Here is a 16,081-nt window from a genome sequence, read left to right on the forward strand (position 1 = left end):
CCCAGGGTCTCCAGGAGCCCACACAGAACATTAGGGTTAAGTCAGTTTTAAAATTGAAAAATCCTCTGCTTCCAGCCTCTTAGATATGAATATTTTCTGGTTTCTTCTATGATCAAAAACAGAATATCTGTGGTTTGTGGACTGTTGGTCTGGAAAACAACACGTTTTAGATTGCATCATGGGCTTTGAGAAACAGTGATTGACATTTTTCACCATTTTCTGACATTGTACAGACCAAAACAAATGGACAGATTAATCGATAATTGAAAAATAATCGTTAGTTGCAGCCCTAAATTATTAAATAGAAGTCAAGTAGCACATGCTGACGTGTTACAAGAGGAAACAGTGAATATTTGACATTTTTACCTGAAAAAAATGACTGAAACAAACCAAAAAAAATGGTCATCGATCCACATTATATTTTCAGTACTAGATAGGTACATTGATAAGTGATTGGTGCGATCCCGGCAGTAGAGGGCAGTACGGCACCTGTGAGGATTGAGCGCTAAAGAGATCGTAGAAGAAGAAGAAGCCAGTTTGTAGCGGCAATGAAAGGACAGCGTGCTACTTCCAACCTGAGCAAAACATAAGTAAAGCGTACATTAGTGGTAATATCTATCAAAGTACAAAGCGGGCGTAATTCCATTTTCTGGAAACGACTTTTAGGACTGCACTGGGAAGATGTCTTTGGTTTGTGCAAGTAAGTGAAGTTAAATTCATTGATATGACGAGCACCGCGCTAATGCTACTAGCTAACTTAGCTAAGGTTAGCGGCCATGCAGTGCCACCGTGTACTTGTGAAGGCTCACTAGTCATGTTTGTAGTTGTTTTTTGTTGATTTGTAAGCTCTGGTTGCATTTTTTACAGTCTCCAACGAGGTCCCAGAGCACCCGTGCGTCTCTCCGGTGTCCAACCAGGTGTTTGAGCGCCGGCTGATTGAGAAGTACATCGCTGAGAATGGGACGGACCCGATGAATGGACAACCTCTGTCGGAGGAGCAGCTCGTAGATATCAAAGGTAAATCATAGGCAGCAGCTGGCGAAACACACCGGTTTACTAACCAAACATGTTGCTGTATTTAACCGCATTCAATGTAGTTAGGTAATCTGGCTACTGAGAAAAGGCTTTAAAAAGCTACTAACAGTGTCAGTCTAGTGTTATTTATATTTTCAGCCAGTAACGGGAAAGTTATATGAAGAGCTGTATTACTAAAACTTATTTTCATCATAGATTCATCTAAGGATTACTTTTTGATTCATTTACTTTACAAAATATATCCATATCTTGCAGCCCTGATAAAGTCAGCACAAATAAACTGGACGAATTGATGATTGAAGCAGAGACACAGTACTGAATTTTTGCAACTTTTCTCTTTTCTAGTGTCCCATCCTATTAGACCAAAGGCTCCATCAGCAACAAGCATTCCTGCCATTCTCAAGTCTCTCCAAGATGAGTGGGTGAGTTGTTATCCTTGACAGAGTTGTAAAGAGGAAAAATGACTACAAGACACCTTCACATTGTAAATGTTACCCAACATTTTTGTATGTTCTCTAATATTCCCAGTCAATGGTGTCTAAATGCAGACTTCACTATACCTTTCCAAAATAGTCTCATGATGGCATTTCCTGTGAATTGTTGAGCTGTTGTTTCTTTCTAGACCGTATTTATTTATTTTTTAACCAATATTCTTAAAATGATTAATTATTGGTGTAGCTTGGTGTGTTTTCTCTCTTTACTGTAAAATCTCAGGGCTTCTTGCTCTAACTGTACTATTGCTGTCACTCTGTCCCACACACATGTACAATGCATAGGAAACTTCCAAATAGTTTGCTGTCTGATTGGGTGGGGGAAACTGAGTAAAAATGCAAGACGGTTCTGTGATGTTAAAGTAGCACAGATTTGATTTTTCTTCTTTAAAAACCACCACTGATTGAGATGACACCTTCCTTTTGTATCTCTTCTAGGATGCCGTTATGCTTCACAGCTTCACCCTGAGGCAGCAGCTGCAGACAACTCGTCAAGAGCTGTCCCATGCCCTCTACCAGCATGATGCCGCCTGCAGAGTCATCGCTCGACTCACCAAAGAGGTCACTGCTGCGAGAGAAGGTGGGTTTACGACTCTATTGTAGGGCAACATTCCAGTTGTCAAGCACTTCAAATGGCTTTTATTTGTTCATCGATCATCAGCTCTCTCCAGAATATGCTTCACACCGACATGGCCGCATAGATAATAATGTGTGATCATGTTTTTCTAATGTGGTCTTATTTGTTTTCTTACAGCTCTTGCCACACTCAAACCCCAGGCTGGATTGGTTGCCCCTCAGGCAGTCCCTGCCTCTCAGCCAGCTGCAGCAGTGAGTGATCGACTTTTAATTCCAGTCTATAAAATACTGATCAATACTGCTACATCATCATCTTTTGCCATACTCCCTCCTCACAATCTCTGTTTCTGTTGTCTATATTGCAGGGTGCTGGTGGAGAGCCTATGGAGATTAGTGAACAGGTGGGAATGACCCCAGAGATCATCCAGAAGGTAAGATTTTTCCTTTTATCTACATTAATCATGATTCGACTTGGCCGTCGATGTGTAACATTTGTGTGACCTGTTTCAATATTTATTTTCCTGTTTGCAGCTTCAAGACAAAGCCACTATCCTCACCACAGAGAGAAAGAAGGTATGATATTGTTCAGCCGTTTTTAGTTTCCTACATTTCCGTTTCCGCGGTAATATTTCAAGGTTGCAGAGTAACCATTGTGGTACTATGTAATATACTTAATGCTCCTTGTAACAACTTCACTGCATTTCTCCAGAGAGGAAAAACTGTCCCAGAGGAGCTGGTTAGAGCTGAGGATCTCAGTAAATACCGCCAAGTGGCCTCCCATGCTGTAAGTATTGATTTCTGTCTGAGTAAAATTTAAAATTTTCTTCTTTTATTCAGAATGCAAAAACAGATTTTAATGATGTGTCAACATGCTTTGTCTTTGTTGCCTTCAGGGTCTGCACAGTGCCAGTGTACCTGGTATTCTGTCTCTGGATCTGTGTCCCTCAGACACCAACAAAGTGCTCACCGGTACATTGACCTCATCTTATGCTCAGTTGCATCTTTTTACTTTGAAGTCTTTTGTGATTGGTAACACATCAGAAGTCAGTTGAAGTCTTCTATTTGATATCGACCCTCTTGTGTTCGCCTAGGTGGAGCTGATAAGAACGTGGTTGTGTTTGACAAGAACGAGGAGCAGATTGTGGCGACACTTAAGGGCCACACCAAAAAGGTCACCTCTGTCATTTACCATCCATCCCAGGTAACTTTCTTTCCTTTCTTCCATCAGCAACCAGTTGAAATCGCCTCTAATGACCAAGTCAGGTCATTGCACTTTTTTTTTCTTTTCAAAAGGACAGTTAAATTTATTGAGAAACATGCTAAACATGATCTATTATTCTGATCAGTTGTCACTTTATTTCCCACCCCTCACTCCCTTGCTGTCTTTGCCCCTCTAGTCTGTGGTCTTCTCTGCATCTCCAGACACCACCATTCGTGTGTGGTCCGTCACCGGGGGCAACTGTGTCCAGGTGGTGCGTGCCCATGAGGCAGGTGTCACCGGACTCTCCCTACATGCTACTGGGGACTACCTGCTCAGCTCCTCTGAGGATCAGGTATGTATGCAGCTTGAGGAAAATACAGACAGACCTCATACACCTTACTAATAGTGAAACATTGATAGTGCATTTCTTAACTGGTTAACTGCTTCACATCACTGTTTGTCTTGTTTTGCAGTACTGGGCCTTTTCTGATATCCAAACTGGTAGAGTCCTCACCAAAGTCACTGATGAAAGTGCTGGCTGTGGTAAGTGCCTCAGTGTTTACTTGTGTGTTTGACAATTTAAATAGGAGCCATATTTCAGGTGGTAATGTTCCTGTTTGCCCCCCACAGCTCTCACCTGTGCTCAGTTCCATCCTGATGGTCTCATCTTTGGTACTGGAACGGCTGACTCCCAAATCAAGATTTGGGATCTGAAGGAGCGCACCAACGTGGCCAACTTCCCTGGACACTCTGGCCCCGTCACCTCCATTGCTTTCTCTGAGAACGGATACTATCTGGCTACAGGTGACAACTACTAGCAGCATTTTAACTCAATGTTGTCGCTGATTTTTGATTGTTGTAACATTGCAGGATCATTTGGCATCATCAAAAAATGCACACACATCACATTAACCCATACGCTGACCTTCAGTATCTTAAAATCCTACTGAGAAATCAAATTACAGAAATGTAGGGGTTTTTCGGACTATTGCTAACTTTAACATTTTCAGCTCTTGCTTTTGACCTAAAGTGACTTGGAACTGTATATGTAATTGCATTTATTTAATCACACTGACATCCTTGTCTGATGCTGTGCTCCAGGTGCCCAGGATAGCTCTCTGAAACTGTGGGATCTGAGGAAACTGAAGAACTTCAAGACCATCACCCTGGACAACAACTATGAGGTAAGAAGTGCTGATATTTCTCCTGTTATTAAAGGAACACTTGACTCTTTGGGGAAAAAGGCTTATTTGCTTTATTGCTAATTTTCAGATGAGAAGAATAATATTATGTTTGGACACTTAACATGAAGACAGAGCCAGCAGGCAATTAGCTTAGCATAAAGACCGGATGCTATTTGTTTGCGGGGAGCAGTGGCATCCTGGAGTCTTGGGAGGGAAGAGGAAGGATGAATAGTTACAGCACATAACTCCCTGTAAAACTGTGTCGTTTTTACATGAGTATTTTTTCTACATTGTCTTTATGCTAAGCTAATCACCTTCTGGCTCTAGCATCATATTTAGCATACAGACATGAGAATGTCTAACAATCCCTGAATTTATAAATTGACGTAAAGGAAGAGTCTGATTAGCAATACTATCAGAATGTTAATGGGAAATATGAGCTTGGCAAGCACATGAATTCGATTTACATACATCATGTGTGACTGAGAATGTAAGAAATAATCATGTTTTTTTTACACTGGGTTTGATCATTTCTCATCATGACTGCCATTGGCCTTTGCCTTTCTATGTCATTCCATTGTTTTCCTGTTTCAGGTGAAGTCCCTCGTGTTTGACCAGAGTGGTACCTACCTGGCTGTAGGAGGGTCTGACATCCGCGTCTACATCTGCAAACAGTGGTCTGAGGTCCTCAACTTCACCGGTGAGCAAGAAATGCCATTCTGTTTCCAAATGTTTATCCAATATGTATGTCACATGTTATTTGTGGTTTTTAACCTTGGTTTTTTTTTGTCCATTTGTAGACCACACAGGATTGGTGACTGGAGTGGCCTTTGGAGAGAACGCTCAGTTCCTGACCTCAGCAGGAATGGACAGAAGTCTCAAATTTTACAGTTTGTAGAAAAGCATAAATTCATGATGGCGGGAGGAGGATAAGAATGGTCTCTATGTCTGAACGGTCACTATGCTGGACACAGACTTAGCATAGACCTATAATTTTTAGAAGAAAAAAAAGGAAAAAAAATCACTGCTAACTTTGCTTCATTAGTGTGTTAGTCCTCATGTCCAGGAAAGAGATCCCAATAAAATTATCTGCTATTTGAAACCACAGCAGCATGGTTAGGATAACATGTTTGTTGGCATTGTGAGTTTGAAAATCTAAATGATGTGAAATGCCTGCGTAATGTTTGTGTCTGATTTGCCAGCAGTTATGATTTTACTGTAGTCATTTTCTTTTGTTGTGTGTGTGGTAGGTGGGAGGGGGGTCCTAAGTTGCTTCTAATACAACTTAAGTGTTGTACACTGGAGAACTGTAAGTGGGGTGACAACAATCTCCTTTGATTCCTAATGTTTCATTACAGTATCTTTCGGGTAAGATGGAAATACATCTGTAGTGATGTACAGTACAGCTGAGCAGAAGTTGAACAGGTGTATGAAATTCATGTTCCTCTGTGAAAAATTAAGTTTTGTTTAACCTCCCCTCAGTTTCATTTCCTCTTTCATTTGTTCCATTTAAACTTTTGTCTATTTTCCAATTGTATATTTCTCATTATTTGCTATTGTACCGGTTGCAACTCTGCCCTTTTACAATAAAATAAAATATCTTTTGTATTGCCATTTATGCGTGTGTCAGATCAAGACAGGATTCTCTGAAGAAAATCAAATATTTTCCTTCCAGTATTTCACCAGATTAAGATTTTAAATGTCATTTTTTTTGCTGGATAAAAAATATTTAAACTTTTGTGAAAATTCTATCGGATAAAAATGAAGGCAAGCTTTTTTTTTTTTTTTTTTTTTTTTTTTTTGTTAAATTCTCACTTTGGATATATCAAGGTATAGTATAAACAGTATGATAATTATAATAAGACTTACAGGTCCATTGACAGTCCATTCCCTTTTTACAAATGCAATTTAAGGAAACAATGAGAAACAAATTAAATAAAATTAAAAAATACAGATATAAAAACTAAAATGTCTCCTTCAAAAGCAAAATTTAGTAAAGAGAACAATTGAGGTTATCTTACGGATACTCAATTTACTAAAAAATAAATAAACGGAAATACACATCAAAGAAATTATGGACGTACAGGTGTATAAGCGGATTCTTAAACCGTGTGAGGAGGGATTTTCACCATGGTCACGTGAATACAGGTGTTGTGTCGAAGTCTGTTACCCCCTCAAATAATGTTCCCCAGTCGTGTTTCCCGTAGCTCCACCTCCATGGTTACGGTTATGGTTATGGTTGTGTTTAAATGTAGTAAAGATAACTGGTTGTGGTGAAGGTAAACTTGTGGTCAGGTTAAACACCTCAGAAGACGGCTGGTCGGGTTAGGGATAAGGTTGGAGGAAACACATTATCGGTGGGGGAACAGACTTCACCACAACATCTTTTCAAAATGTAATTTTTTCTTGGTTTTAAAACTTAACGGATGTTGTTGCCGTTGACAACGCCCCCTTGAGCTAATGAAAATCACGCTGAACTGATAGTAAACCAGCTGTTGGAGATTTAAAATCAGCTATAAGCAGAAGATTATTATTCGTGTTGCGTGAACATAATTAACGCTAGACATTAAACTCCATCGACTACATTAAACGGATCTAACGTTTGCGTCCTTTACCGCCATTTAAAAACGAAAATTCCGGCCGTGGTCTCGGCCAACTGTCACGTGAGACCGCAGTAACGTGACTCTCACAAACGGGAAGTGTGCGACAATAGTCGCAAGCAAGAACTTCTCATAAACAACGTTTGGTCTGACCGGTCTGTCGGTCAGTCGGTCGGTACGGGGCTGAACAGCCTGGAAGATAACAGGTTGGAGTCTAGCAGAGTTTACCAGAAAAGACAGGTAAGAGCCTCCATTTCTAGCTTCGTTTTGTGCTCACATGAAGCTGTTTTCTGCCTCATAGCCGCCGTGTATGAACTGCTGTAGTCAAGACACAAAATGAAACAATTTCCCCCCAACTTAAATTAAATCACAATATGTTTGTTTTTAAAGCTAAAGTTGTAAATCGAGAAGTTTACATCGTCATTGCTAACGTTTCATTTGCATGATGCTGTGACAAGAAACGAAACTGCCCCACTTCTGTTGATCATGGTGAAAGAATGCAGACAGAGAAATAGATACAGAAACATTTCTATATCTATGAACAGAGCCATTTAGCTGGGGTCATTATTCATTCAAGAAAATGCTAGATTCTTTTAAAAAGTCTATTTTTTCTTTATGACTAGGCATTGATGTGTTTATAGATACAGATCATGTGCTCTTGGATGTTTACTCAACTTGTGATTCAGTACATGCACTCAGCTAAAACCGATGCAGTATGAAACAACTGCCCTCCAATAAATCCTACCTCAATGAAGGTTTTAATGTTCAGTTTTTGTTCAGCACTGTTCTGGAAAGGTGTTGAATATTTATTGTATTATACTGAGAGGTGTTTCTAATATTTTGTCTAGCCCATTTATACTAAACAAGGTAGATTTTCGTATAAGGAAATATAATAAAATACAACTTAACACCAGCATACAGTTGAATCAACACCTCTCTGAAACACTATCAACAAAAACTGAACATTATAATCTAATAAACTGTCAACTAAGAGTATATTTCTGTATATAGGCTACAGCTGTGTTTTTTTTAGTATTTTATAGTAAGATTTTACTTAACAAACTGAAAATAATATGAACTTTTTGTGAAAGAATGGAAATTCCAGCTGCTCATCACAGTCAGGAGAAGAACTTGATGCTTCCCCTTTTCTTCAGTTTCCATTGATTGGCTTCTGCATTGTCACTGAGAGGCTTTTATTGTCCTCTCTGAACTTTATTTTTTACTGTTTACTGCCTCTCTCTGCTTCACTTTCTTAGTGGTATCTCACATTCTTCTGTAAACCGCAGTACTTTGGATACATAGTTAACTTTTAGAGGTAAATATTAATGTGGACTTGTTTCCCTTGTCGTTGTACAGGCAACTATGGGCTCCATGTTTCGCAGTGAGGAGGTGTGCCTGGTGCAGCTCTTCCTTCAGTCCGGCTCGGCCTACAATTGTGTCAGTGAACTGGGAGAGCTGGGCCTCGTTGAGTTCAGAGATGTGAGTAATGCTTGGTGCATGATCTTGTTAGAGTACAAAACAAAGGAAGGTTCAGTGGCTTCCTAAACTAATCAGCTACTGTCCCCATTTGATTAGAATTTTTTTCCTCATGTAACTGTTTTGACCTAATTTTTACCTTTTTAAAATCTCTAAATGAAGGACTGATTTAAACCCATCTGCATCTTGGCTCATATCACTTTGGAATTTGCAGCCTTTCTAAATTTGAGCGTAGATGAGCTGGTAAACCGATGGTTGCTATGAATCACCACGACAAACAGTAACATTTTCCTTCTCTCTTACTGTCAGATGAACATGACTAACCTCCATCCTCTCTCTTCTGCTCCAGTTAAATCCTAATGTCAACGCCTTTCAAAGGAAATTCGTCGGAGAGGTCAGACGATGCGAGGAGCTTGAGAAAACCTTTAGTAAGTATTGACACATTGTTCCATCAGTGTTCTTTATTTATTAGTTTTCCTTAAATTCTCCTTTTTCCCTTTCTGACCTTCTTTATCTGCCCTTCAGCCTTCCTGGAGCAGGAGATCAATCGCTCCCTGTCTCCACCCCTACAGGGTCCCCTCCCTCCTCCATGTCCGACACCTTTAGCGCCTCAGCCCCGTGAACTCATCACCATAGAGGAGGAGAGCGAGAGGCTGGCCAGAGAGCTCAAAGAGGTGAGCGCCAAAAAAGTTCCTCTGTTGTCTCCTCAGTGTACTCTCAGAGGAGGTTAAACAGTTTTTTTTTCGTTTTTTTTTTTTAAATCATGCGTGTTTCTCACCAGGTGTCCAGGAATAGAGACAGCCTTCGGGCTCAGCTGACCCAGCTCTGTCAGTACCGAGGAGTCTTGACCAAAACACACTCTCTCACTGCCTCACAGGTGAGAAGAACTAACATTTCTTGAATAAATCCTGCATCATTCACGACTTTATCTTATATTAGTCAGCTGCAGTGACCCACAGATAAAACTTGTCTTAATTTTTTTGGCATCTTCTCACAGGCACCACCACCTGTACTGGAAACCCAAGGCCTGTTTGATAACCGCCAAGATGTCCACCTCAGGTAGATGTTATTTCTTTATTTAAACCTCTTATTTTATGGGGTTTTTTCTGTATTTTATCTACATCTTTCACTGCTTCTCCTCTCTCTCAGTTTTGTGGCAGGAGTGGTCCATCCTTGGAAAGTCCCCTCATTTGAGCGGTTGCTGTGGCGAGCGTGTCGCGGTTATATTGTCGTGGATTTCAGAGAAATGGAGGATCGTCTCGAGCATCCAGAAACGGTGGGAACTGGGAGACAGAAGGAGGGGAATCACGGTCGAGGGATAGAAATGAAATATATTCCTAGTATACATAGAAATAGTCTCTGATGATAAGTTTTCTTACAGGTCGTTAATCACAGCTGTTAACTGTTTTCTTCATTTGCAGGGGGAAATGGTGCAATGGACCGTATTTCTCATTTCCTATTGGGGAGATCAGATTGGACAAAAAGTCAAGAAGATATGTGATTGGTGGGTAAATCTGTGCATCAGTTAAAGTTTTCTTTCATTATTGTAGATTTCCACACTGCAGTGTCTGTTTAACCTGTTGGATAACTTTTGATTTCTTTACTTCATAGCTTCCGCACACAGACATTTGCATACCCTGAGAGCACTGCTGAAAGAGAGGAAGTTCTCCAGGGACTTCAAGGCAGAATTGAAGACATCAAATCAGTAAGTATAAAGCACTTTTTATAAAAGCACTGAGTATTGTAGTCATCAAAATAACCAGAAAGCCCAAAATAACAATAATGTGTCTTTTATTTCTTCAAAGAATTGCTGACATTTTTTCCTCCATAATATCAGAAACCATGTCATCTTACATGACTCTCCTCTCACTTCCCTCTGTGCTCCAGGTGTTGTCTCAGACGGAAGCCTTCCTGCAGCAGCTGCTAATGCGGGCGGTGGCCGTGCTGCCCCAGTGGAAGGTGCGGGTCCAGAAGTGCAAGGCCGTCCAGATGGTTTTAAACCTCTGCAGCCCCTCCGTCACTGACAAATGCCTGATCGCCGAGGCCTGGTGTCCCATCGCCAAGCTGCCTGAACTGCAGAGCGCGCTGAGGGAGGGAGGGGTAAGACCAAAGAGAACAGCAGAAACATTAGAGTTGCAGATGAGGGGGCTTTTCCGGTATTTTTCTAAATTCTCCCATTTTTATCCAACCCTCCTCTTCTGTCTTCTCAGAGGAAGAGTGGCAGCGGAGTCGACTCTTTCTACAACCGCCTGCCTTCGTCCACCCCTCCGCCCACCCTGTTCCCCCTCAACTCTTTCACAGCTGGTTTCCAGAACATCGTGGACGCCTACGGAGTGGCCAGCTACCGTGAAGTCAACCCAGGTACGTCACCACAAACATGTCAAACGTTTAGGCCAGAGAACTCTCAGCCTCGCATGTATTAATCTTTTACTTTAGTCAAGTCTGGTCTCCTTTGATGCCTCTGCAGCGGTGTACACCATAATTACATTCCCCTTCCTGTTTGCCGTGATGTTCGGGGATGTGGGTCACGGTTTACTGATGACTCTGGCTGCCCTCTGGATGGTTCTTGAGGAGAAGGACCCCAAACTGAAAAACAACAACAATGAGGTAATTCAGAGGATGTTTACTGGCAGTGCGCACACACACACACACACACAGATACTCAAGCTCAACACAAGAAGAGGACATATGAATATCTGAGTTTGATAGTGTTTTATATATATTTGTTTCACCTTACTGAGTCCAAATCCCTCAAAGGACTGTATCATTTGTTTTCTTGCTGAGAGTTGGGTGAGAAGACTGATTCCGCTCTTGTATCTGCAGCCAGCAGCTGGTTATTTGAGCTTTAAGTGTAAAAACAACACATGGTGGTTGATCGGGGAGTTTCTATACCTATTTCTCTGCAGGTGCGATGTCCTCTTAGGGGTGACGAGACTCAAAAGAAATAGCTTCTCCTGGCCGAGAAATAGTCCAGCACATACCTTAAACCCCCATAAAATCACAACTTGTGTCCTCCTGGCTGTAACTTAACATTTAACAAACGCATAGGAGAGTGGTATTGACCCTCTCATCTAAATATCTGCAAGGAAATGGTCCTATTTCTGAAAACTATTCCTTCAAATAAACCCTATTTATTTGTTTGTTTGTGTTTTTGGCTTTCTACAATTTAAAATAACAGCATGTGTAGCTTAATATTTAAGAATTAAAACGTTAAACTCTGCTAAATGTTAAATTTTGCCACATGTTAGCCACGTTGTTAATGGCGACCTGAATGTTTCATACATGGCTCTTTGCTTACAATTTAAAAGAAGAGAGAGGAAATAAAAGATTTGGTCAGAGTTCAGTGAATCCAGGTGTTTCATCAAATTGAAACCTGCATGAAATGGAACCACGTTAGATTTGTGCTAAAACAATTGCTTTCTCACTCCTTGTCATTTTATTGAGAGCACCATTGCATGTGATGATCCGTGCAAGTGCTATTGTACTGTCTATTTATGGGTGCACATGGTTTTAGATTTAGTTTTTTAAAATTTTGTGTCTTATTTATTTTTAGAAGTAAAAAAAGAATTTAGCTCTGTAGCTGTACCATGAACACTAAACACTGAAATGAAATGAAATCCATCTCTGTGTCCTCCCCCTGTGTGGTTCAGATCTGGAAGATGATGTTTGGGGGAAGGTATCTGATTCTTCTGATGGGACTGTTCTCTATCTACACGGGGGCCATTTACAACGAGTGCTTCAGCAGAGGCCTCAGCACCTTCAGCTCAGCGTGGCACGTCGGCCCGATGTTTGAGAATAACATCTGGAAGTGAGGACATTTCATACATTCATCATCTCCAAACACCTTGTGTCTTGTACAGCTTTGCAAATTTGTGATTTATCCCTTCCAGCGCGTCAGTCCTGGCAGGGAGCCAGTACTTGTCCATGGATCCTAATGTGACAGGTGTTTTCACCAATCCTTATCCATTTGGCATTGACCCGGTATGGCCGTCACACTCATGAATCCCTCCTTCACGACCCCCTTTTTTTTTCATGCTGTCATTTTGTTTGTCACTGCATCCAGACTCATTCTCTCTTGTTTTGTGTCATTTTCAGATCTGGGGCTTGTCCAACAACAAACTAACTTTCCTTAACTCGTACAAGATGAAGATGTCTGTCATCATCGGTGTCATTCACATGACTTTTGGAGTCTGTTTGTCATTCTTCAACTACTAGTAAGCAGCCGTATTTTAATTTTTCACGTGTGTAAAACCTGTAAGAAGTATGTTCATGTTCATCTATACCTTCATTCCTCATTTCTTTTCATATTTATCCTGACTTGCCCTTCCCGCTTTGCTTTTATTTTTGTGTGTTTTCTCAGCCACTTTGGCCAGGTAAGCAGCGTGTTCTTCGTGCTGATCCCTGAGCTGTTCTTCATGGTGTGTCTGTTTGGATACCTGGTGTTTATGGTGATCTTCAAGTGGATTGCCTACACTCCCGCCCAGTCCAAAATCGCTCCCAGTATACTCATCCACTTCATAGACATGTTCCTCTTCACAGACAACCCCAGCAACCCACCGCTCTATCAGGGACAGGTGTGTGGTTTGCTTATTTCCCTAAAAGGAACTTATCAGTGTTTGTATGTACTTTTATATTGATGAACACATTTTCCAACACTTCAGAGTTATGTTTTGTCAGTACAGTATAAAAAATCAACTCAAAGATGCCTAAAACCTGGTCGAGACATGAGCATTTAGTCAGATTTATTTAATTGTTGCAAGGTAATGGAGGTGAAAGCATTGTTTTGAGAGCTGGTATGTACATTGCTTTGGTGGGAAGCAGCATCTGAGACATAATTTCCATGAATAATAATGTAACAGCAACCTTTTTTAATACAAAAGATGCCATATTTCCATTTGATATTTTTCATACATGCATTGGAAAATGGTTCACAATTATTAAAGTATGTTATTTGTAATTAATTGGGGAAACAACTTGAAAAAACAAGTGTCCTTTTAACTTTTCATGTGTAGGTTGTGGTGCAGAAGATCCTGGTAGTGCTGGCTCTGTGTGCTGTCCCCGTCCTCCTGCTGGGGAAACCCACCTATGAATACGTAACATTCAAAAAAAGAAGACGTCAAGTGGTGAGTGTGTGTGTGTGTTTAGCTGAAATTTTCAACCTTTTCATCTACAGTCGGCTCATTTTCTGACAGATTTCTGATTCTCTGCAATATCAGGAGGACGACAGACGTCCGTTGGTGGCCGACGACGTTTCCATTAACACTCGTCAAGGGGAGGTGGAGGGAGGAAATACTGAAGAGGAGGTAAGGGGGGGGGTTTCAGTAACATGATTCATAAAACCAGTTCAGAGATGGGCTCTTGCGGTTCTTATGTAACCGTTTTAACTGTCTAAATCTGTCCGCAGGAGTTTGATGCTGCGAATGTATTCATGCATCAGGCCATCCACACCATAGAGTACTGCTTGGGATGCATCTCCAACACCGCTTCTTACCTCCGACTCTGGGCCCTCAGTTTGGCTCACGCACGTTAGTAGCACCCAGACTGACACACACAAACACAATGTGTGTGTCTTCATACTCACATGATGCACACACACACAGACAAACTTCCTCTTGAAAACACACTCATGCTATTTATTTTTCCAGTCATTTATTCATAGACTCTGCTGTCTGACGGTGAGTTTCCCTCCACAGAGCTGTCAGAGGTGCTGTGGGTGATGGTGATGCGTATCGCCCTGAGGTGGCAGGGCTATGTGGGATCTGTAGTCCTTTTTGTGATTTTCGCCTTCTTTGCTGTGTTGACCATCTCCATCCTGCTTGTTATGGAGGGCCTCTCAGCTTTCCTGCACGCGCTCCGTCTGCACTGGTAAGGATGATTTTTTTTTTTTTTTTTTTAAGGTTTACACGAATTGTTTAGGAGTCCTGAACCTTTTTCTTTTTAATATTCAGGCTGGATAACAGCACTGAGTAAAATCTAGAGCAGATGTTTACTTTAGTGCATGTTAAAGATTTTACAGGGTCAAGTGCTTTACAGAAAAGAAGAAAGAATTAATAAACTGCAAATAAAAACAAACACAGATTATAGAACACTTTTGGATAAAATAAAGTTATCCACATCAGAGTTTAGTCAAACAGGTTTCTTATCATTTCATACTGGTGACCACCATGGATGTATAAGAGCTGGATAGGGCGCCACCACTCAGCCCTGCATAGTGGACTTCTTGGTTTAAGAGTGTGTCCAATTGTCACATTTCATTATTTTTTGTGTATAAAAGGAAAGTTTTGTGTGATGGTGGCGCTAGAGAAAAGGCCCAAACCACCTGTTGTGACTGTGAATGTTTTTTTTTTTTTTTAAACCCAGCTGTTTGGTTTTGAGATATCTAATGAAAATGTTGATCAAAGGATTTTCTTTTTTTAGCTGACAGTGGCACCACACCAGTGAGTGTCACCAAATCAGTAATTGTCTGTAACTGGTACATTATTAAGCTTTATGACCTCTAGAATGAGCTGGACATGATTGCTGGTGAATCAGGGTGTAAGTAGAAATGGCGTGGGTGGACAAAAAAGGATTATGCATTGTAGATTTTATCTGCCGTTGTGTGTTGACTTTGCTTCTCTCTCTTACAGGGTGGAGTTTCAGAACAAGTTCTACAGTGGATCAGGCTACAAGCTGAACCCTTTCTCCTTCTCATCTATGATCAATGCATCAGCTGCTATATGATTGGCCAAATAATTAATTAGGATTGCCAAACGGTTGTATTAATTTATGTATCTTATTGTGAGTACTTGGACTGCAACACATCAGAATGACCCTGTCTTAACAACGCTATTATATTGACTGAGGGTATGAAATGGTTTACTTGACTTGCACAATAATCATGATGGTATAGACTGTTATTTTTGCATCAGTAGAATGAGAATGATATAATTCCTATAGAGGGAATTACAATTGCATTGTATGAAATGAAAAAAATATACTTTTGTATCTCCTTGCTAATTTCTTTCCACTATCAGTGTTACGTTCTGCTTTCTAATTACTCAATAGCTCAAGAAATGATTAGTAATCATTAACTTTTCACTTTATGAACATTTATTACAAATCATCATTTTGAAAAGGGAAAAGCACGTCAATTAAGTAATCTGTTCTGCAGTTTAAGGGAATGTGTGATTGTTAAATTGATGTATTGTGCTTCAATTAGCCAGTCCTGTAGGATTCTTCAAGTAACAGCAGGGAATTATCTGAATGATTTTCATGAGCCAAAGATACTTTCCCCTCATCGTCATGTCTTCCAAGCGCAACACACATCAGCTATTTATTGGTAGTAAAGGTTTTTCTTGTGCCTTACTGGGACTGAGTGCTTGTTTTTAGTCTTTGGAACATATCATATCATGCATCATTATCATGCCACCACTTTAAACAACACTCTGCCTGGGACATTTGTCTCTTTTTTTTCCTGTCAGTTTGCACTCTCAAATTGATCAAATTTGAACTGAAATTAAATATGATTTTCTTGTTTAA

General features: G+C 40.5%; 2 protein-coding genes across 2 annotated transcripts; both read left to right on the top strand.

Annotated features, from left to right (window-relative positions):
• The first annotated feature begins 512 nt into the window (after positions 1 to 512).
• Positions 513 to 6,101, top strand: prpf19 (pre-mRNA processing factor 19). Its single transcript, XM_067599149.1, has 16 exons — positions 513 to 700; positions 868 to 1,017; positions 1,381 to 1,457; positions 1,965 to 2,106; positions 2,281 to 2,354; positions 2,468 to 2,533; positions 2,634 to 2,675; positions 2,812 to 2,886; positions 2,996 to 3,071; positions 3,194 to 3,303; positions 3,500 to 3,655; positions 3,777 to 3,846; positions 3,934 to 4,107; positions 4,405 to 4,487; positions 5,082 to 5,187; positions 5,288 to 6,101. Exons 1-16 carry the CDS (start codon positions 682 to 684, stop codon positions 5,383 to 5,385), a joined length of 1,518 nt encoding a protein of 505 aa, XP_067455250.1. The 5' UTR covers positions 513 to 681; the 3' UTR covers positions 5,386 to 6,101.
• A 639-nt stretch (positions 6,102 to 6,740) lies between these two features.
• tcirg1b (T cell immune regulator 1, ATPase H+ transporting V0 subunit a3b) lies at positions 6,741 to 16,081 on the top strand. Its single transcript, XM_067599150.1, has 21 exons — positions 6,741 to 7,327; positions 8,444 to 8,566; positions 8,913 to 8,991; positions 9,089 to 9,237; positions 9,345 to 9,440; positions 9,561 to 9,622; positions 9,713 to 9,839; positions 9,985 to 10,067; positions 10,175 to 10,268; positions 10,451 to 10,663; positions 10,774 to 10,924; positions 11,031 to 11,170; positions 12,214 to 12,371; positions 12,454 to 12,544; positions 12,659 to 12,777; positions 12,924 to 13,137; positions 13,576 to 13,686; positions 13,780 to 13,866; positions 13,968 to 14,088; positions 14,257 to 14,428; positions 15,190 to 16,081. The coding sequence occupies exons 2-21, from the start codon at positions 8,450 to 8,452 to the stop codon at positions 15,281 to 15,283; spliced, it is 2,478 nt and encodes an 825-aa protein (XP_067455251.1). The 5' UTR covers positions 6,741 to 7,327; positions 8,444 to 8,449; the 3' UTR covers positions 15,284 to 16,081.

This window comes from Thunnus thynnus, chromosome 9, assembly GCF_963924715.1.
Source record: "Thunnus thynnus chromosome 9, fThuThy2.1, whole genome shotgun sequence".
NCBI classification, from domain to species: Eukaryota; Metazoa; Chordata; class Actinopteri; order Scombriformes; family Scombridae; genus Thunnus; species Thunnus thynnus.